This window comes from Delphinus delphis, chromosome 19 (assembly GCF_949987515.2).
Source record: "Delphinus delphis chromosome 19, mDelDel1.2, whole genome shotgun sequence".
In the NCBI taxonomy this organism is placed as follows: Eukaryota; Metazoa; Chordata; class Mammalia; order Artiodactyla; family Delphinidae; genus Delphinus; species Delphinus delphis.
The window spans coordinates 14,155,858-14,178,682 of record NC_082701.1 but is presented as its reverse complement, the minus strand read 5'-3'; the positions used below and the strand labels follow the sequence as shown (position 1 = coordinate 14,178,682).

Below are 22,825 nucleotides of genomic sequence, written 5' to 3'. Positions count from 1 at the left end.
CACTTTGATATAAGCCTGAGGGTTAGGGTTTGATTAGATTGCTTTGATAATACTCAGTTTCTGAGATGTTTTGGAATCACACAAAAAGTGCCAAAACTGTGATCTGTGTGATACTTGGAGGTCACACGGTTAGTATGTACACTTTGGCAAACACAAGCAGGCCAGTTTCTTAGAAACGTTGTTAAACTTCAGGCCATCATTCAAGACCAGCTTTGCAATGAAAGATGAGCGAGGCTCGGGGACTTCCCTGGCGGTCCAGTGGTTAAGACTCCGTGAACTCCCGCTGGAGGGGGTTCCGGTTCAATCCCTGGTCGGGGAACTAAGATCCAGCATTCCAAGAGGCACCGCCAAAAAAAAAAAAAAAAAAAAAATATAGTGATTGATGCTCAAATGAGGTAGAACAGTGGTGCATATGGGGATATATGCACGGGAGGCGGTGCACAACAGACTGGGAATTCCAGGTTAGGCAAAAAAGTTTAAGGAGAATCTTCTCAATATTCAGTCAGTACCTTCGGTACAATCTTTTAATTTTATGGAAAAATTTAATTCCCAAATTCACTGTAGTTCTGAATCCTTTTCTCCTGTTGATATACTTTCCTTAGCACATGGTTTGTGTTCCAAAGACTAAAGGATCACGGGCACAATAAAATACCCTGTTGCCTTCAAGAGGAGCTCAACACATCCCTCCTTCCATCAAGCTGTTGGAACTCAAGCAGAAAAAAGTGTTTTTCTTTTGGTAGGGAAAGGTCTATAAAACATACATTTTTTTTTGTACTAGCTTTTAACTGTCTTTGAGAGGTATCACTTAGCACTGTTTATGTTTCTCTTAAAATCATTTTTAAGGTTGATCAAACACAGGTATATGCAAACACCTAAAAACTGACCCACTACCTACAAATGAGTAACTTCAATTTTGGGTACAGGACTTTATCATTTAAAAAATACAGCACTTATTTCCTTTAGTTGAATTTGGTCCCAACTAGATCAAGCAGGGTGTTATCTAGGAAATGTCTTTTTCGGTATCTTGTTCCAAGTATCCAGAAGTACTTCAGAATATTTCAGTTTATTAAAAATCCTTCCCCCAAGACATTACTTTGCTCATGAGAGATCACCATTCTCATTTTACGGACAAGAAATCTGACACTTGTGGGTAATGGCCTCAGTCGTGAGGCTAAGTGTGTAGATTTAAAAGGTCACCACACTGGCTCTTTAGTATCAGAAACACACAAAGATGCAGGGAGTTTGCCTAACAAATGAACAGAAATAGGGAAAGAACTTTTATTTGCAGATTCCAGGAAGGTAGATTACAAACAGCAGCAAATCTCAGAGTCTCTTAATAACACTCCAGGCCACTTGAAATATAAAAAGGTAATTGTTTTACTTTAGAAAATATCTCTGAAAGTTCACAATTTTTAAAAACTACCGCAGGACATTAACTAAAGTGCAAATCCTGCAGAATTTGGGTAGGAGAAAAAAGCCTTACCAATATTATGAAAATACGTTTTATGAAATGGTTTCAAGGATTGTGAACCTGGCAGATGAAATATAACAAGCATTGAAAATACTTTTAGCAAAGGAAATCTGCTGATGCAAATTAAACATATATACAAGCCCAAAGACTGTGTAGAAAAATCAAAACAGTATAACGAATGTGCATTCTACTACTTGGATTATTGAAAGCAAAATAGCTGTAATATGTAAATTTTACTGAGTAGCAGAAGCTTGTCAAATACTTGTAGAAAAGCAGCTTTTGAAACTCAGTATAAGAATGCATGTTTTTCCAAAAATTACTTTTGAAACACTAAAGCTCTGTAGTTGATAAAACCATAAAATGTCTATGTATTTATATGGTGATAGAAACTGCAAAAGGCTTTATACTATTAAATACATATATGAAATTAACATATTCCTGGCCTGAGGATTCCCACAAAATTTACCTTTTTTGTACAATCTGGCAATGCCAACATCTACAGAAAATATGTTAACCAACCAACCACTGTTTCATTAGAAACCGCACCAAATCCAATGTCAAAAACATTACTTTATTTTTCTAGGATGAAATGTCCTATTACGTACAAAAAGAACTGCTGTTTAAATTTGCCACAATCTCTTAAAAACATAGCAATCTATTGCCTACAGGTAGGAAAGTTCTTGCTGCAACAAGTTTTAAATGATTAAGCCCATCTATATCTATATATATATATATGAATAAATAGTACAGAAATACTGTGACATGATGAGATGCAGAATAATTTTATAATTCATTAAAATGTAGGATTCTTGCATCAGCACAGTGCATACAATATGTAACATTTTTTAAAAGTTAAAGGACAAAATAACCTATATTTGACTACTTCCATGTTAGTATTTTAAGCAAAAACTGTTTCCATGTTTTCAATATTGAGCAATTAGTCTCTTTAGTTTGTAAGCATAAGTTTAAGTGATATTTTTATGTACAAAAAGGAATGGGCTTCATTAGATAAAATTAACCCAGAATAACTTGTACACCTGAGCCTGTAAGAAGAAAGAACTGGGAACTGTTAGCAACGTCTTTCTTTTAAGAAACTACGGTCCGGGAAAGGTTTTGCATAGCAGGGTGATATTAAACAGAAAGAAACTTTTAAAAAACAATAATGGGATAAATTCCAGAACTTGGTAGGACAAAGCTAATACGAATTAGTGCAAAATCTAGTAACATTTTTGCAAAGCTGCATAAACCAACTATGGCAGATCTCACAGAAGCTATTATTACAATGAAGAAATACAACATGTAAGATTAGAACACTGAAAGGAAAAACATGCAAAATACGCCTTCCTCTGCTGCTTCCATTTTTTTCCCCTACCGCTTACACTACTTCTTCTTATGTGGGAAAAAAACCCAAAAAAACTCAACCAACAAACAAATACAAAAAGGATGAAGTCATTTTAAAAAATGCCCTTCATAAAATACAAGCAGTGGCCTGTAACTGATAATTTGCCTGGTATCATATAACGTACAGATGAAGGCGATGTGTATTTTGTCACATTACCTTTTTATTAGTCCGATCAATTGATGCAACAGGATTAGCACCCCTGAATATTTTTCTTCGATGTGATGACAGTGGGCTGGGAATTATAAAATGAAGGACCACTACTACCCTGGAGAAATCCAGGTACAATCAGATCCTTCTGCCTTTTATTTATTTACCTTGCAGCCCTCCCTTTCCCCTCAATGGCTTACAGAGAATCATTAGCGCACATTCAAAGACACCGTCTGTGGGAGAAAAATTATCTCCATTTATTTTGTTTCATATACATCCATAATTGAATTTTAATACAAAAAGAAAAAAAATTAGAATCTGACAAATGTTTACAAACAAGATACCTTCAAATAGATTTTACTCATTTTAACCTGGTGCAGAGTAAATGACAAATTGTACTGTTATATTCAAGGCAACAGAGTCTGTAGTCCAGGACCACTAGCCCAACCTTTATGCAAGCTTAATTTTTATCTACTATGAACAATAAACTCATTGTTGATTCCCAGTTGTGTGTGTGTGCACATGTGTACATAGCAGCTCCTTTCATAGAAAGAAAAGACATCTAGAGGTCGTCTTGTACTTTTACCTACAGGAATCATGATAAGATACAGAATGGATTACATGTAACCGGGCTGGATTTTATAAGAAAAAATAATTAGCTGACAAATGAGGGCAGCAATAAAAAAGCGTCTTTTTTGCAACAATAAATAAATACAGTTGAAAGTTTTCTGTGAGACTCTAAACCAGCTTCTTCACTGAAGAGCAGACGTGGCATTTCCATGGAGTTACACTTGACCCCATATTATCTTTTTTTCTTTCTTTCTTTCTTTTTTTTTTTCTTCAATAAACAAAGTTTTCCCGCTTCTGCCACAATAGTAAAACCATTTGATCTTGACAAGATAATGGTGTCGTTGACTTTGCTTTTCCCTTGTCCGTTGGACAAAATTGGCCAAGAATATAATTGGACTGTTATGACCAATAAAAACGAAGTTTAGGTCAAGTCTTGTCAGGATAACCTGACTAAAAACATCTGGCTCCTTAATTTAAAACAGTTCAACCAGATTCTTGCTGTGTTTTATGTTAGGTTAACACGCTGAACTTTAAGAAGCTGTAGACTGCAGTTTGTTGTTATGAGACCTACAGAATACAGAAAAAAGGGAACAATTAAGCACCCTTCATTTTTGAAAACAGTGATGCTTTATGCGGATGCCAAGGTCAGTCTGTCTGGGGAAAGCAGCCATGTTCTTTCATTCACCCTTGGCAAGCAAATATACGAGAACAAGTAAGAAATTTTTACCCTATAAAATTAAAAATTTTCATTGTACACTAAACGTGGTAATTCATTGGAAAAAGCCAATATTAAAAAAAAGAAATATAAATATATATACATATATATATATATATATATCCAATACAACATTTTTAGCCAAAGGAACAAATAGAGACATTTACAGAAGCATTACCATTGTGGTAGAAGGTGTGTGTGTGTGTGTGTGTGTGTGTGTGTGTGTGTGTGTGTGTGTGTGTGTGTGTGTGTGTGTGTGTACGTACGCACACATTTATTTACATTGAGTTGGGGAATATGAAGGAAAAAAATATTAAAAGGAGAAAAATAACAGTATTAAAATCACATTTTTCTATTAAATTTCAGAAAGTGTCCTTTCTAGTTTCACAGTTTTATTAACAACTTTTGTTAGTAAACCAAGTTACTGTACAGTTATCAAGTATGTTCTATTGCAATAGTGTATATAAATACAGTCTTCTCGGAGTTTACAATTCTTAAATACATTGTTCAACATGGCTGCTAGAATAAATTGTTTACTACTATACATCTTTTTTTAAACATTAAAAAATTATATTAACTCATCTGAACTCTGGGGGGCAATTTTGAATTAGGTAATCAAGTGGTACAATAAAAGAGTGACCCCAACATCCAGTTCTGATTCCAGTTAAAAATTCAGACTAAAGATATCACAATCTGTAAGAAAAGAAAGAACATGGATGATATAAATGATGAATTATAACAAAGAACAGTTATGAAAATAATGCTGGAGATCACAAATTAAAAATGGGGAAAGTACGGCAAAGGAAACCCTGGAAATCCATAAAAAATAGTATTTCAGTGACTGGCTACATATATGTTTCATTCTGCCCTAAATCTGGAAATCAACAAAAATCCCCTAATATCTCTTCACATATCATTTTATTTACATCAGCAGACTTGAGCAAACTTCTCAGTTGGCTCCCATGTTCTTTAATAAAAATTACATAAGCCAGAATATAATAAAAAGCTACATGAAACCACCAAATGGCAAGCTCTCCCGAGCGGCCCCTTCACCATGCAGACCCCGCCTCTGGGCCTCCTCTCCTTCCCCCAGTCCCTTGGTTTTGCAGCAGGCCCACCTCAGCAGCTGCCGCCACCATCCCCCTCTGCGTCCTGCCTGCAAGCCTGGCAGCAGGGTGGGATTCAAATCCCCCAGCTTCCACTTCCACCAAAGGCTAAAGCCTTTTCAGCTGAAAGAAGCAGTTCTAGAAATTTAACTGGAGTAATGACTACACGAGGCACGAAGCAGGAAGCAAAAGAGCACGGAGGGCTTGTACGAAGCTGTGGTCCTCGGTCCTATCTTCACTCACCCTGAAAACCAGGCTCTCCAGGATGAGTTACCTGGAACTTTCAGTTCTTAGGTAGGTAGATTTCTTACACTGCTATTTCTTATTTTATCAACTTTATATTGTTTAAATCCTGCTATGGCAAATGAGAACTGAACTCGTGGAACCATTTTCCCTCCTCCCTTCTTGAGTACAAGTTCTATTTCTCCGTAATTTAAAATTAAATCTTTCCATGCTTTGTCTGCAGACATTCCAAAAGTTGAAAATCAATGTACTGTTTACATGACTATGTAAATATTTTTCTCTGTAGCACCTAATCTTTTGCTAGGAGGGCATTCTTAGTAACCTATACAACTTTTTGCCTTTCATGGAGTTTCTAATTGACTTTCATTCCCCCCTTACATTCTTAAGTTATCTAATGTATGAATCAATTTTTCCCCTCCAGACGCATCCCTCTTGGGAGTGCTCCATTCTCCTGCTCCAATTTGAACTGCCTGCTGCATGGGCCTGCTGTACAAATGTCACTCTGGGTCAGAGTCGTTCTCTTTGCTTTCTTGAAATTCAAGGTCTTTTGTTTTCTTGACTTGCTTCTTTATTTTGCTAGTGCACATCTTAAAATAACTTGCTAAGAAAGTATGCAAGGAAAAGAAGCCCTTTCTGATCCTTATATGACTTGAAAATGTACTTATGCTGCCTCTACGTTTGACTGGCTAGACACAGACTTCATGTTTCCTCAAACTTTTGGATTTATTCTTCCATAATCCTCTAGCATTCCATGTTGCTACAGAAAAGTCTGATACCAGTCTAATTCCTGTTAATTTATAAGTTGTTTTATCCTCTTTACAAGCTTTCAGAAGAGCTTCTTCCATCCTTAGCCTCTCTGGAGGTTTTACAGTGATGCATATGTGCGGTGGACCTTTTCCCACTTGTCCAGACTGGCTTAGACGTTTGTTTATCCACTCCACTCCACGACCCCGGCCCCGGCCCCAGTCCATCTCCCTATCCCAGAGGAACAAGAGCTCCGTGGAGAGCGGGAACTTGGTTTGATCTGCTGCTATAGTCAATTCTGACACACAGCCGGGGCTCAATAACCATTTTTTGAATGAATAGTTTTGCTTGGATTTGAAGTTGTGTGCCTCTCACTGGTTTGGAAATATTTCTTATATTAAAGTAGTCTTTTGATAATTTCCTCTCCTCTGTCTTCTCTGTTCTTTCTTTCTGGAATTTCCATGAAATGAATACTGGATACTTTATAACATTTTTTTCTTTCCTATTTTTCATCCCCTTGTCGTTTTGCTCTTTCCACTGAGAGTTCCTTGATTTTAACTTTCAATGTGTGCAATAAGTTTAAAAAAATTTCCAGTTACTCTTTTTCTCAGATTGTTCTTTATTTCTAATATCCTGTTCACTATTTTGCAGATGCAGTATCTTCTAAAATTTCTCTCAGGACATGACTTAGAGGCTTGTTTTGTTTTTTTAAAGCTCTCTCTTGTTCTCTCTGGAATCTATTTTTCGGTTACACCTTGACCTTTTTCTCCTTTACACTGCAGGCTTTCCTTACCTATCCGTCCGTCCCTGTCTGTTCCCACTTATGAAAAGTAAGTTAACAGCCTAGAGATGGGTGCCTGGAGAACACTGTGTGTGTGTGTGTGGCTTACTGACTGGCAGGCTTTGCTTTAGATCAGAGTTTTCAGTCTCAACACAACTGACATTTTGGAGTTGGATAATTCTTTGCTTTAAGGCTATCCTACGCACTGTGGGACGTTTAGCACCATCTCTGGCCTCTACTGATTAGATGCCAGTACCACTAACCACCTCCAAGTGTGACAAACAGCAATGTCTCTAGGCATCGCTAAATATCCCTTACGGGGTGGGGGTGAGTAAATTATCCTGTTGAGAGCCCCAGCGTTAGAATGAGGGAGCTGATCCTTCAGAGATCAGGGGATTTTCCTCTGGGTCCATTCTCTTCTGTCTACTCTAGTTCTCTGCAGACGGTTTATTCTCCTTCTTTGGAGAAGAACCCTGTGTTCTTCCAGTTCTTTGGGCATCCTACGCAGGCTGCACACTGGGGTTAAAGGAGGGTGTGACCAGCCCAGATTTAGATCTTCAGTTAACCGCTCTCTCCTCCTACTCTCTAGAGCCTTCGATTCTATTTCAGAGTCTCCGTGTTGGAGGCTGTCTGGGGTCCTACTGGTCGGCGGGAGCCCGCGAGGAGTCATCTGGCTGCGCGTGCCCGCCTTCACCGGTCAGCCGCCTTCCATCTGCTGTCCCTCACAATCTGCTGAAATCTCATCAGCTAACTAACTTCTACCATATTCCTTTCACCACTCTGAGTTTACCCCTCTTTATTCCTTTATTATTATTTTCCTGGGGACTCTGTCATATTAAGTAAGTCCTCTTCCATTTTAAGTTTTACAGCTAACGGGTTAACAGATAGGCGACGATAAAAATGGGAAAGTTTTAGAGATTCTGTGAAGTCTCTCGGTTGGTGGTCTACACAGCCTGCCTGCCCACCGGCTTTCCTTCCCTCCTTGCCTATAGTTTTTGACTCCTTCGCTGAGAAGGTGATTGGATACTTCAGTTGTGCTTGTCCTTCACTTTTAGTTTACGCAAACTGACTCTGAAGTACAGTTCTTGATCTACCTTGTTACAGGAGAGGGAGAGAAAATACCCTGAAGATTTTCCTCCGAGAAAAACGACTAGGTAGAGCACTGAGTCTTATGCTTTGGTATGCAGAGTCCCGTGGGAGTTCATTAGGTAATACAGATGCCCAGACCCCAGCCCAGCCAAGATCTACCCAATCTGACTAGGGAGGATCAAGCTTGCGGGCTGGAGGATGGGGGATGGTGAACAATGAATCTCAGGGCTACAGAGCGGTGGCAGCTCTCAAAGAAAAGGGAAACAGGCTTCCGTTGAAAGGAAGAAAGTCATGGGCTTGGGGAGGAGCAGGTGCGGAAGGTCAGAAACAGAAGGCGCGAAGGTCACAGTACCTGAATAGCATGCAAAGCTGCTCAATGTTTTTATGCTACGAGAGGTTCAAAGAAAAGGTCTGTGGACTTGGATTAAAGTTCAGTTTTGTCCACAGATAAAATCCATTAGAATAAAACAATTTATGATTTCAAAGATACAGCAAACGCAAATGAAAGAGAAAGCGCTTAAATCCCCACTTGGTGGTCTTCCCCTTACTCTACCCTACAGAACAGTCTTTTTTTTTAAACATTATTTTGTTGAATTCTACCAGTCTTTGAGCATTTCACCTACTATATGCTGTGTTGAGTATTAGTCTCATAGTTTTAAAAAACTATTTTTTTGGCTGCGCGGCTTGCGGGATCTTAGTTGCCTGACCAGGGATCGAACCGCGGCCCCCTACAGTGAAAGCGTGGAGTCCTAACCGCTGGACCGCCAGGGAAGTCCCAGGACAGTCATTTTTATACTTCTGTAAACTCAGTGAGAGCAAGAACTCTTACTACTACTATCTTTGTATGTGCCCCATGGCATTTAAGACAGCATCTTACATTCTGTAAGCATCTGATAAATGCTTTTTGAATTTTAAAAAGTGACTATAATTTTAAGCAGATCATAAACAAACCCAGCAATTTCTCGTTAGGAGCTGAATTAGTTCAGAGCGCTGAACACATCTGCTTACCTGCTGGCCTTGAATCCTTTCAATTTCTGTACAAAGAATGATTCAAGAACTTCTGCACACTGGTAAAAAGGAGAATCACTTGGATTGTAGTAACGACAATTATCAAAAATTTTGGTCATATCTGCTACAAATTCTGTCAGCTTTTCATAATATCTTCTTTGTACTCTTTCTTCCATGGTGGCGAGGTCTTAAAAACAAAATGTAAAAGATTTTCAAAGCTTTAAGGTTGTTCCAGTGTGGATACTGCCTGCAGTTCTGACAAATAAGAATACATAACATCTTGCCCAAGCAGTCCTGGAACCAGGCTGGTTTACCAGTGAAGACTACGTAGCAATTCTTGAAGAAAACAGCAGCACTTTTCCAATTTTGTTTTTGATTCGGGGTCTAAAAGATAAATCTTGGCTACCGTTAAGAAGGGTCTTTTACTTTCAATAAACTACAGAGAATAGCTCTTTATTCAACTGGTTTGAAACAAAGCAAACACTACACCAACATGAATACGTACCTAAGTATAACACATTTTCACATGCAAACAATTGATTAAATACCTTACATGTACAAAGAGAAGGAGTCCAGAATTAAGAATAAAATCTCTGTGGTTTTGTGATCCTTCTATTAGACTTTAATAATATAATTTTGTTTCCTTTTAAATTTTTATTGTTACCTTTTATTGGTGACAAGTGATACTGACTTACCGATTATGTTGGTAATGATATAAAGTGTCTACTTAAAATAAACTTAAGGGAAAAATATTAGCTGATATGAATAAAAATAGCAGTATGTAATAGTAGAGGTAGTGTGCAGAATTGGAAAAAATTACTAGGGTGGTACACAGGTAACTGCTGTGGAATACTGAGCTAAATCCACCCAAAGTAACAGTGGGTCCCAGGAGACAGCTGTGCTTGAAGGAAAATTCCATATACAACATGACATAAAAACCTGGGAGAGTAAAAGGTCAGTGATCTCAAATCAATCTAGGATTCATAGATAACACAATTCCTAACTAAATCTCAATAATTATTTTAGAATTTGAGAAAATAATTTTAAAGTACATTCAAAAAATAAAAGTGTAGGAATATCTAAGAAACATTTGAAAAATAAAAGTAAAGGGAGAAAATTTAATCTATGAGACATTAAAAAAAATTACAGGGACTTCCCTGGTGGCGTAGTGGTTAAGAATCCGCCTGCCAATGCAGGGGACATGGGTTCGAGCCCTGGTCCGGGAAGATCCCACAGCCTGCGGAGCAACGAAGCCCATGTGCCACAACTACTGAGCCTGCGTGCCTAAAGCCCACAGGTCTGCAACAAGAGAAGCCACCGCAATGAGAAGCCCGCGCACCGCAATGAAGACCCAATGCAACCAAAAATAAATAAATAAAATAAATTTATATAAAAAAATTTATAAAGCTGTGATAACAAAACGTGTGGCATTGCACAACATGATACAAACATTAATGGAACTGAATTCAAAACAGGAACAGACATAACTGTATTCAGCGTAAGAATTTCACCTATGTTGAGGATGTCATTTCAAATAAGCAGAGACAGGAAGAATTCATTAATAAATTGGGTTGAGGCAACTGCCTACCTATATCTGAAGAAAAATTCTACCTCACACTATATGCCAAAGTAATCCGAGGTGAATTAAAATTTAAGGACAAAAATGAATGTAGTTAATCACTGAATTGTGCGTATAAAAGTAGTTAAAAATGGCAATTTTATGTTATACATATAATATTTTAACACACAAACACATCTTTGATAGTTCCAGTTTACGCAGGTAGGGGAAAAACGTGTAAACAAGAACAACTGCAAAAATGTACCCAGCCTGATTAAATTCTGAACAAGACTTGGGCGCATCCATTCTGTGTAGGTCACATAAGCTGTACAGGTAGGCAGAAAGCTTAACACAGCCCGCCCGAATATCACCATATTCAGACTTAAGTTCTGGGCACTTCCTGACTAACTGTAATAAAGTATGTGAGTAGTGTTTGGACATTTAATGATTTCAACTTAATTAGTATCCCTTAAAAAAAAAAAAGTACTAGGAGAACATACACGTAAGTATTTATATATCTGGGGTAGGGAAAAAGGCTAAAAATACAACTCTAAAGGTAGAATTCATAATGATTAATAGATCTGAATTAAAAAAATGTTAAAAACTAGCACATGACCAAAAAATTGCCATAAAACATTAAAATATCCTTAGTTTATAAATAACCCTTAAGTAACACTGACAACAGTATGAATATATCAAGAGCAAAATGGCAAAATACATAAATAGGGAACTCATGCAGAAGTACAAACAGTAATAAGCACATCACTAGTTACTGAAGACAGGCAAAGCCAAAGAGTCACTTCCTTTGCCCAAATTAGCAGAAATTAAAAATTAAATAACATCAGCCTATTAACAGGGGCTACCTCTAAAGGTGGATGAAAGTGGTGGTAAATTTTACATTTTACTCCCTATATCTCTGTAACATCTGCATTTATACATCAAACATATTCTTTCGAAATAAGTATTTACAAAGAAAACTTTTTCTCCTCGAAAGAATGATAATGCTCAGGGTTTTCAAGTGTGCAGAGAAAAGGGTACAGATATATGCTATCAGTGGAAACTGGTTCAATCTGCTGAAGTGCAATTTGAAAATACTTACCAAAAGCCTAAAAAGTATACACACCCTTTGGCACAGAAATTCTATTTCTAGAAATTTTTCCTAAGAAAACAAACAAGAACAGGGCAGATGCACAAGGATGTTCACAGAAGTGTCATTTATAGCAGCAAAAACTGCAGACAGCCAAAAAATCCATTATGGAGGGGTGATTAAATAAATTACCTTAACGTCATACAATTAAAAACGATGTAGGGGGGACGTCCCTGGTGGTGCAGTGGTTAAGAATCTGCCTGCCAATGCAGGGGACAGGGGTTCGAGCCCTGGTCCGGAAGACCCCACATGCCACTGAGCACCTACGCCCGTGTGCCACAACTACTGAGCCTGTGCTCTAGAGCCCATGAGCCACAACTACTGACCCCCATGCCACAACTACTGAAGCCCACGCGCCTAAAGCCCGTGCTCCGCAACGAGATGCCACCGCAATGAGAAGCCTGCACACCGCAACAAAGAGTAGCCCTGCTCACCGCAACTAGAGAAAGCCCACGCACAGCAATGAAGACCCAACGCAGCCAAAAGTAAAATAAATTTATAATCAATCAATCAATCACGTTAGTAACTTTCCAGACATTTGCTATGCATCTCTAAACACATGTACATACCCTTAGAAAACATACAACTGTTTACTGCTTAAAACCCAGGGATTGCTCTGTAACTTTCCTATTTCTTTCAACAGTATGCTTGGGAGACCTGTATTATCTGTATGTACATACCCACATAAAATGCTGTTTATCTTGGTGGTATTAAAAAAAGAAAAGAAAAAGACAGGAAAACATTCTAGCTCTTCAAGAAAAGAATTTTGGCTAAATAAGTTAAGGCATATTCAATTTACAGACTATACAAAGCCATTAATATCATGTTATTGAAGATTAATGACACAGGAAAATGACTGCCAGACACAAACATTTACTATATGATCTCAATATTTAAAAAAAAAAAAAAAGTTTTCAATTTTTACACACACACACAGACACACACACACGAACACACCAAAATGTGATAGCATTCAGTGAGAAAAAGATCAAAAGTGCATTTATCTTTTCTTACTTTTTTTATTTCTTAAATTTTCTATAATCAAGTTATTTTTAGAAGCAAAAGACATCTATTTATTTAAATAAACACCCCAGGTACTTTCTCAAAGGAGATTATTCAAATCTGAAATGTGTACAATGATTAATTCCTTCTATCTTAGACATGAGGAGGATAGAGGTAACGGCTACTTAACGTATTTATGGTTTTTCTTCCCGAAGATAAGCCCTCATTTATCTCTTCTTCATGTTTCTGCATCTTTGAAGTTGCCGTCAATACAACCCCTGTCTTTTTTTTTTCTTAAAAACCTGTTTGAACTTTAATTCCTTTAATTTTTTCCTTTTATTTTTAAACTGAGGTATAATTGACATTGAACACTGTGGTACCTTTATGTATACAATGCGATGATTTTTTTTTTTAATTTATATATTTTTGGCTGTGTTGGGTCTTCGTTGTTGTGCGGGCTTTCTCTAGTTGCAGTGAGTGGGGGCTACTCTTCGTTGCGGTACACGGGCTTCTCATTGCGGTGGCTCCTCTTGTTGCGGAGCACGGGCTCTAGGCACACGGGTTTCAGTAGTTGCAGCATGCAGCCTCAATAGTTGTGGCACACGGGCTTAGTTGCTCCGCGGCATGTGGGATCTTCCCAGACCAGAGATCGAACCCATGTCCCCTGCATTGGCAGGCGGATTCTTAACCACTGCGTCACCAGGGAAGTCCCAATGGGATGATTTGATGTTTGTATATATTGAGAAATGATCACCACAATACTTTTATTTAACATCCGTCACCGCATATAGTTACAAACTTTTTTTTTTTTGGTGATGAGAACTTTTAAGATCCACTCTCCTGGCAACTTTCAAATATACAATAAAACCATACCCATTTAAAAAATGCTTAGCTGGCCGTTTGGAATATTTTCATCAGCTAGAGCTAATTTTGGGGCAGTTTTGGAAGCTTTTAGCTATGTTTTAATTTCTATAACTTCTTTCGTAGATAAAGTATTTTTAATATAATCACCGGTAGCTGTTCATCTTAATACAGTAAATCCCCTACATATGAATGAGTTCCGTTCCGAGAGCACGTTCGTAAGTCTGACAAAGTTAGCCCAGGTACCCAACTAACACAATCAGCTATATAGTACTGTACTATGATAGGTTTGTAATACTTTTCAAACAAATACTACACAGAAAACATTTTTAATCTTACAGTACAGTATAGTACTGTATACTTGAAAAGTATTCAGTAGTACCAGCCACATCACCGATGCTTTTACACTTGCTTCCAGACATCCTGGGCTTGAAATAAAGATACTGTACTACTGTACTCTATACAGTACTGTACAGTAAAGTACACAAAAGCACAACCACTTGTAGAGGATGCACACATGTGACAATGTACACCAGACACGTGAACTAACTTACATGACTGGACATGCGAATGCACGTTCGCATTTTCGAAAGTTCGCAACTTGAAGGTTTGTTATGTAGGGGACTTACTGTACAGTTACTTGTAGCTGTTATTTAGTACCACTTTTATTTTCTGGGCAATGAGGCTATATTCTCTTGAATTTCTACCTTTGCTCTCCTTCAGGAAAAGATGAAGAAGAGGTGACAGGAAAGAGGAGAGGCTCACAAGGACCCCAATCCGTTCACCGATTTCACTCATTATACAGTAGAGAATACTCTGCTCATCCTTTGATTTAGCTACTCCTCTACTGATGGCTATTTATTTCATTTTCAGTATTTCTGCAATTATGAACACTGCTGTGATGAACAACATACCTGTGCACATGTAAATCCTAAGAGATGCAACTGCTGGGTCCAAAGGTACACACACTTGAACTTTAATACGTGCTCCCAGTTTATCCTACAAATGACCGTATACCAGTTTGGACTCTCACCAGTCTTGCTCAGCATATGTTCATGATATATCAATTTTTTGGATCATAAATGAAGTAGCTGCTGAGACTTCTGAAAAAACTCCATGTTCAACTCAAGCACTTACCCATAGGTTCCTTAATCACACCGTAATAATCTGGCGCATCATTAGGATCCACTGGTTCAAGGAAAGGCCAGGCCATCTTATGGGCCTATAATGAAAAAAAAAAAAAGGCATCATACTGTCAGGTTATTGTCAGGTGGAAATGACAATTTCACTTAAGTTTCCCATTTGAGTTCTTGCATCCATCGACCTTTAAACTGGAAGAGTCAGTTTTAAACTTGAGACATGAAATTATTTATACTTAGATGATTTTTGCTGTAGTCACAGATTATCTCAGACGAGCATGCTCTGTAATAATGGTTCTCAAAGAGAGGTCTGGAACCTCGGCCTGGAGCGGGGATGGTGGAGCACTAGCTTAGGGGTCAAGGAATCTGTACTCTGGTCCCTTCACAATGACCTGCCAACTGAGCGATGTTGGCACTGCAATCACACCAATTAAACTGGAGTGGGATGGGTTCCAAGTGTGGAATGGTCACCTCTGCAGGCTAATGATGTGGCAGAGGTGTGACGGTGATGTTAAATAACATTTAACCACATATTGAGACTATTGTTCTTGTTTCAGTTCTTTCAACGCTTCTAATTATGATTACAACAGGAGGAAGTGTCAATCTAGCACTCCTATGCCTGGAATATATCTCTAATGCTTGCTAATCTTAGAAGCCACCCCCACCTTCCTTCTTGTTTTTAATAAGGGAGGGAAGGCTTTGGCTCAGAGCCTTAGATAAGCATTTGTATCTCACTAGAATTTAATCAAATTGCTTTTCAATCAATGGTGGTAAGATAGTTTTCTTTAAAAATAAAATTTAGGTTAAAAATAATGAGTCATTTTAAACATGAGCATTAGCTAAACAACAACAGTCGGCACAGGACGGACTGAAGTCTGTGGAGCACTTCAGCTGGGAGTCACTAAATAGTCAGGTGCTCTAAGATTGTAAAGGTCAAACCCCAGGCGTGTTTCCAAGGTCACGCTGATTGATTTCATCTTTAAATGCTGCACAGAGCGTGGTTTCTCACCTGTAAAGAACGCAGCACCCTCTTCAAACCCTCATAATCTTTCTCTGTTAGCGGCGTGAGCACTGTCATGGCATCCTCTGTTGACTGGCACTGTGGACAGACATACTCGTCAATGAGTTCTGCCTCACTTTGCAAGATGCCAACGCAGCGCCCATGGTACCAATTCTGACACCGATCACAGCCAATATAAAATCTGCAAGATCCAAAATGGAAATGTGAATTCAAAACAGATGGGATCACATTACTTATAATTTACTTTAAAAAGTAATAAAACATGCATTGAATATATTCTAACCCTGGGATATAAAATAGTTTTAGTATTATAATTGTTTTAATACTTTTGAAGATTGACATTCCAATGAGTTACTTTAGTATTTCTGATGTTACGAACAAGCATTAAAGGTTTAAGAACACTGTCAAAATTGGAGAACCAATATGAAGAAAAATGTAAGACATTTAATTGACTTCAAAGCTCAAAACAAAATAAAGACAAAAATCTTTCAGCTAATACCATATCAAATGGGAAGCTGATATTGGCCACCCAACTGGGAGTTCAAAATCCTAAAAGCTGTTTAACAGAGTCTCGGAGCTTGTACCCAAATTAGTGTTTTTCTAACCTGCAATAAAGAACCATTTCAAAACACTGATAAAGTCCAAACAAGTCAGGCCATTTTAATCTCATTAATTTCTATGCTACATATTGAAGAATCAAGTCTACCATTAAACCACATTTTCCCCAATGCATCTCAAACATTCACTGTGAAGCAACATAAATTTTGAAGGGGAGGTAAAGAGGGAAGAAGAGAAAAAAAAATTGGAAAAGAATTTGTAATGTAAGTGTATAATATATGCAGAAAAATACCTTGCTTTTTATTTTAAAACAAATAAGTAACCAGTCAGAGCAATTTGGCTTCCTAAATTATTAAATATGATGCTCTTATCAGAACTCACTGTGACTCATCATAAGGTGTTCTGCAGATACAGTACAATTCCTCACTGTTGCCCTCTTGTGCCCGTTTACAATCATTACAGATGTACACATCCATTTTCTTAGCCTCCTTTTCTGTGATGCCAACACATTCTCCATGATACCAGTTAGTACAAAGATCACAGCCAATATAGAACCTAAAAGCATTCACAATGAAAATGACAATGTAATTGTCATTTTGAGCTGCATGGTACGTAAGTCTGTCTTCCCTGTCCTGATTCACGTTCTTACAGGATAACTTTCTGCAATGAGTCAGCTAAACATTCTGAATCCAACCATTCTAACCCTGACAAACTACAGCATCTGATGCTATATCAAGTGTGGGGACATAGAGTCGCTCACATCTATTTCAACAAATACACTGTTTAGTGAAATGTGGGTCTTTAAAAACACACTGGAATTTGAAAAAATAAACAACACGCTGATGGTAATGTCTCCCTCTTAATGAATGTGTGTAAAACTGTAACAGGCACAAAAACCAAAGCCAAAGAATCAAAGACTTACATCTGTCAAACCTATGCCACAGAAGCCATTTCAAAATCAGGGCTATTTCTTAGATAGGTTTGAAAATGTATCTCACGATTTAAATTTGAAAACAAAGCAAAGCGCAAACACCAAGTAGAAGTTACACTACAAGGAACATGCAGGAGGTCAGCCAGTTGTAGAAGAAAAATGGTCAAAACATGGTATGAAGAAGAAAACTAAAAAAGGTACATGTAGTAATTCAGTTTCTACCAAGTTTTCTAAGTAAATATTGGAATTTAATCTAATTTTAACAGACTATGACATGGGCCAGTTTTTCAGTTAGTAGAATGTGTGTGACAATGTGGAGTGGCCAGTTTAATTAGCTGGTGAAGAACTACTTCAATTCAAAAACAGGGACACACGGAGTGGAGAGTGATGTAAGGATAGTTAATCTAAAACCACAAGATGGGGCTGTATGAGTGTATAACCGTGGGTTATCAGTTAATTAATCCTCAAGTCTTTTGTAATGTAAGATCCCAAACGGTAAAGTGAAAAGCATCTCTATGACAAACACACAGTGTATCAAAGTGTTGACGAATGCTCCGGAGGAACGCCTTGTCAAAGTCATGGCAAGAATAAGCGTGAATTGCAGGGAACCAGACTGGCCTTGCTGATACCATTGGTTCTACCAAGGTGTTTCTTGGCAGATTCGCCTACAGGAATCGAAATAGTCCTCAAGCTTCCACCTAACCTGCTTTTGAACGTAAAGGAATAATGGTTGTGTGGTGTATCCTATTGCCACTAACTTTTTTCTTTTGAATTATGACTCCCCCATGATTTTCACTGCCGCACGTGGAGGCCTTCAGGGCGTTTTGGTATGTTGCCTTCACCAGGTGGTGGGCTGTGTGTTCTGGAAGTGAGTTCAGGACTTGAATTTCAGGTTTTAGTCACTCTCACTAGATTCCCAAAGGAGCCTACTTTGGAACAAGAGATCACTAAATACTCCTTAAAAACCACTAACTCTTCCCAACTAGAATAGGGAATGAATGAAGCCGGTATACTGAAATGTGAATAATGAAAAACTAAAAAATATGAAATATCCCCAAAATAATGAGGCAAACTCAATAGAATGAGCATACGTACACGTGTGCTGCATTTTATGCAATTTAGGTGTTAAAAAAAGTTGTGTGTGAAATGAATTTCTATGATCTGAATATTTTAAATAGGCCAAAATGTCTTGTTATTTAAGGAAATTCCATAAGCAGATCTTTCTGTAAAGAAAGAAAATCTTTTGTAAAGAAAGTAAATTTACAAAAATTGCATTGGACTTGTACTGGACTAAGGGGAAAATCAATCAATAGGGTTCTACTTTTAATATCATGTCTAATTTCTCATAAAGTAAGACAATGAAAAGTGCAGATGCCTACACTGATCTGTGTTTGATTCAACACATAGCTAAATCTACCAACAAAAAGTTTTGATTTAGCACTTGCAAACAGACTGTAATTTAAATAGCACCACTAAAGCAGCTTCAATGTTACAGCTTAAACATCATTAAACAATTTTATTTTATAAATTGATTAGGCATCCACTTACAGTAGACATTAAGCATTCCTAATTCTAAATGATCATACTTTTTTATCACAATCAAATAAACTTTTGGGTACTGTAAAATTAACACTGTGGTTAATTTTGGCTTTAAAAACTTGGCCTGCATTTGAATGTTGAAACTGGAAGCTAAATACCTAGCTAAGTGATAATAATGATAGGAAAAAAAAAAGTGTAACCATGTTTATGGATTACTGTCTCTAAAATCTTGTATATATCACCAAATACAAGTTACAACTGTCAAAAGCAGCTTCCAGCTGCCATGCTTATCAAATTTTTGAGTGTAGTACTTGAGGAATGAGTGAAAGAATCGCTTTTTGTATTTTTCTGACTTTTGTCCCCAATAAGAAAGTGGGAACTTTGACAAAAATAATATTAGGTTACAGTATTCTAATACAAAATCCATAGAATTACTTAAAATTACATGATAAAAATCCAAAACCACTCAAACTCAAAAGCCCCTTGGCACCATTCGTATGTAGGTCGTCTTTAGGATTGGATGTAACCGTGGGGTTGGGAAGATTCCAGAACAGATGATCTCAACTTTGGGCGGTGACAGTAATACACCTTTCTCCAGACAGCATTACTAATTGATCTGGAGTTGATCCAGAGAGAAGAGGAGACAGCAAAGGAGCAACAGAAAGCTTATCTGACACAAAATATGATGAAGGACAAACACGAATCATGAACACGTGGAAAAAGAACCAAACTTTTATTCTAGTGTCAACGTTAAAAATATCAGCTGCAAAACCACAGATGAAATATTATTACCCTTATTTTTAACTGTTTTTATTTACATTGCTACTGATATACTCATTTTCTTCAAAACTGGAAACTGAGCTAAACTTTTAAGAAAATAAACTAGAGCTCAAAAAGATCTACTCACTTAGATTCATCGTAAGGCGTTTTACAAATACAGTAAAGCTTTGTGTCCTTCTTCGTTTCCTTTGAGGTAGTAGAGATCATTTTCTTCTTCTTCGACTTGGAGCTTGAGTCTCTTTCCTCTTCTCGCTTCCTCTTCTGGGAAGCCACAGGCAGCGTGGCCGTGGCCGTGGCCGTGGCTAGGGGGCCCGAGTGCTGTGGCGGGGGTGGAGGTGGCGGGGAAGGTGGAGGGGCTGGAGGTGCCGGTGCTGCGGCGGGGGAGGTGGCAGCGACAGCTGTGGCCTGCATCATGTCTTTTTCCTTCTTAATTTTCAGGTCCCTCTTGAGCTCTTCCTGTTGTCAATCAAAGAATATAAGACCATCAACTGACTTATGTAACGTTCTGGCCAGAGGACGTTACATCACCTCCCTTGTCTGAGTAGCTCCACAGTTCACTCTAAAGTGAGGGAGTCTTGTTAACTCCAAACAAGAGGGTTCTTACTACACCTTAAACCCAATTAAAACAACTAGAAATAGAAGATGAAGATTACACAACAACTAGAAAACTGCTAGCTCTCTTCAAAGGAGGTCTGACAGAAAGATGAGCAAGTGTGTAGAAAGAACGGCCCCTCCCGCATGCCAGGGTCCTGCCCTGGTCATTGCAGTCATCACTCAGGACATGATTTCAAGTGTCCTCGCTCGCTGGCTGCTTTCTTCCGGCAAATCTCCTCGTGTCTCCTTAGAGTGAGTCTCGACATGAACTGGACGTGATACTCCAGATGTGGCCTGACCAGCCCAGAGCAAAGTAAGACAGATGTGCCTTATTTACTGTGCTCCTGTGGCTAGAATTTAAGACTGCAAGGAGAGCTATTTTCTCAATACAAATTTTGCATAAATTAAAATACTTTTTCCCATGTGAGGTATTTTACAGACACACCTCTGCTACCCAGTGCTACAACTTATTCTGAGAAATGATGATGAAAGAACTTTTATTTCCCTTGGACTTCCCTGGTGGTGCAGTGGCTAAGAATCTGCCTGCCAATGCAGGGCACATGGGTTCGAGCCCTGACCCAGGAAGATCCCACATGCCACGGAGCAACTAAGCCCGTGCGCCACAACTACTGAGCCTGCGCTCTAGAGCCTGCGAGCCACAACTACTGAAGCCCATGTGCCTAGAGCCCGAGCTCTGCAACAAGAGAAGCCACCGCAACGAGAAGCCTGCGCACTGCAACGAAGAGTAGCCCCTGCTCGCTGCAACTAGAGAAAGCCCACGTGCAGCGACAATGACCCAACACAGCCAAAAGTAAATAATAAAAAAAAAAAAAAAAAAAGAACTTTTATTTCCTTAGAGAAAAATCACTGTGATTGGCATTCATGAACAAGCTTGGTGTAATTAAACCAGAGCTATGACCAAGTTTTTAAACATCAAAAAAATTCTAACAAATAAACCAGAATGATCCTGGTTTAATGAACCTCTTTCCTCTATCTGGAGTCTAAATAGTCTTATAACTGAGAATATACGCTGTGTGACAATTCTACAGTCCTTCTCTATTTAAAAACAAAGTCTGAACTTTTTCCTAGGGAAGAAAGTAAATCTTGAGTTTCATATTCCTAATAGTATGATGTGTTTATAGCCTAAAGAGATGGATTTTAGGAAAATCAAGATCGTCAAGACAGTGTAGTAGGTACATACTTTGACATACCTCTTCAAGAACATTCCCATGGTAGTAAGATATAAAAAAGAGAAAACTGAAAAGACAGCCATGCTTGAATAAGATATAAATGTCTCTATGGAACGGAAACACAAAACCATGACCAGGGCTAAAACTGCAGGCCTCCTGGGCTCCAGATTCAGAACTGGGAAGTGCAGGCTCCCTGCTGGATGTTAAAGGCTAGCTGTGCTACACTAGGCTTCTGGAGGAAGGAAACAAAAACAAAACTCCTCTCACTTAAAATTCCAAATGCAAAATCAAATGAAAAACAATAAAAACATGTAATGTAAAAAAAAAAAAAGAAAAAAAAAGAAAAAGCAACCAACAAAAATCAATAACCGAATCTGAATTCACTCCAAGTGAATTTTTATGTTTTATAGAACAATCTGACAAAAAACTTTATATGTATGAGACATTCAAAGAGTTAAATGAAGGCATAAGTTCTATTAAAAATGAGTAAGAAATATTGAAAAGACAAGCAGAGGGGGATGGAGGAGGGAGGAAAAGGTAGAAGACAACACATTTTTAGGACAGTGAAACTATTCTGTATGATACTGTAATATGATTCTGTATTCTGTTATGTAACATGATTATATGACATCACTCATTTGTCAAATGCACAGAACTATACAACACAAAGAGTGAAACTTAATGTAAACTATGGACTTTAGTTAATAATAATGTATCAATACTGGCTTATGAATTGTACAAATATGCCACCCTAATGCAAGATGTTAATTATAGGAGAAACTGGGGTTGGGGGTAGTATACAAGAACTCTCTGCTTTCTGCATAATTTTTATGTAAATTTAAAACTGCTCTTAAAAATGAAGTCTATTTTCTAAAAAGGCAAGCATAAATGATATAAGAACAGGTAGATATAAAGGACCAATCACATATGCTGAAAATAAAAAAATCTTTATAATTAAAAATAAATTTTAAAATATGCTAGTACATATACGTTTGAATGTTGTTCCTCAAACTAAGTCATCTTAGCAATAAATTCTATAGTTAAAATAATGCTGAACGTTTCCTTTAAGTATAATTTTTCTTCCTCATTGGATAAGCGATACACTGTCAGAAGCAACACCACGACTGTATACTAGAATATTTGCAGTAGTTGTTAACATTTTTAAATGGCTGCATAGTATGTACAGTGCAGAAAAAGAAAAATGTTCAGTAAATGTTGTCTCCAGCGTG

The 22,825-nt window shown here is 37.9% G+C and overlaps 1 protein-coding gene across 8 annotated transcripts in view; it reads right to left on the bottom strand.

Annotated features, from left to right (window-relative positions):
* Positions 1-2,028: 2,028 nt before the first annotated feature.
* The window catches only part of BPTF (bromodomain PHD finger transcription factor), a 140,725-nt gene continuing 119,928 nt past the window's right edge, over positions 2,029-22,825 (bottom strand). For 6 of the 8 annotated variants that reach the window (XM_059996873.1, XM_059996878.1, XM_069540074.1 and 3 more), the window contains 5 exons: positions 19,940-20,268; positions 15,993-16,185; positions 14,982-15,066; positions 9,277-9,463; positions 2,029-4,157 (listed from right to left, as the gene is read on the bottom strand). In XM_059996873.1, coding sequence (XP_059852856.1) covers positions 4,121-4,157; positions 9,277-9,463; positions 14,982-15,066; positions 15,993-16,185; positions 19,940-20,268 — 831 coding nt within the window. In that variant the 3' untranslated portion in view covers positions 2,029-4,120. Of the gene's footprint in view, positions 4,158-9,276; positions 9,464-14,981; positions 15,067-15,992; positions 16,186-16,943; positions 17,118-19,939; positions 20,269-22,825 lie in introns of all 8 variants that reach the window. The other 2 variants (XM_059996866.1, XM_059996874.1) reach the window with 1 other exon arrangement.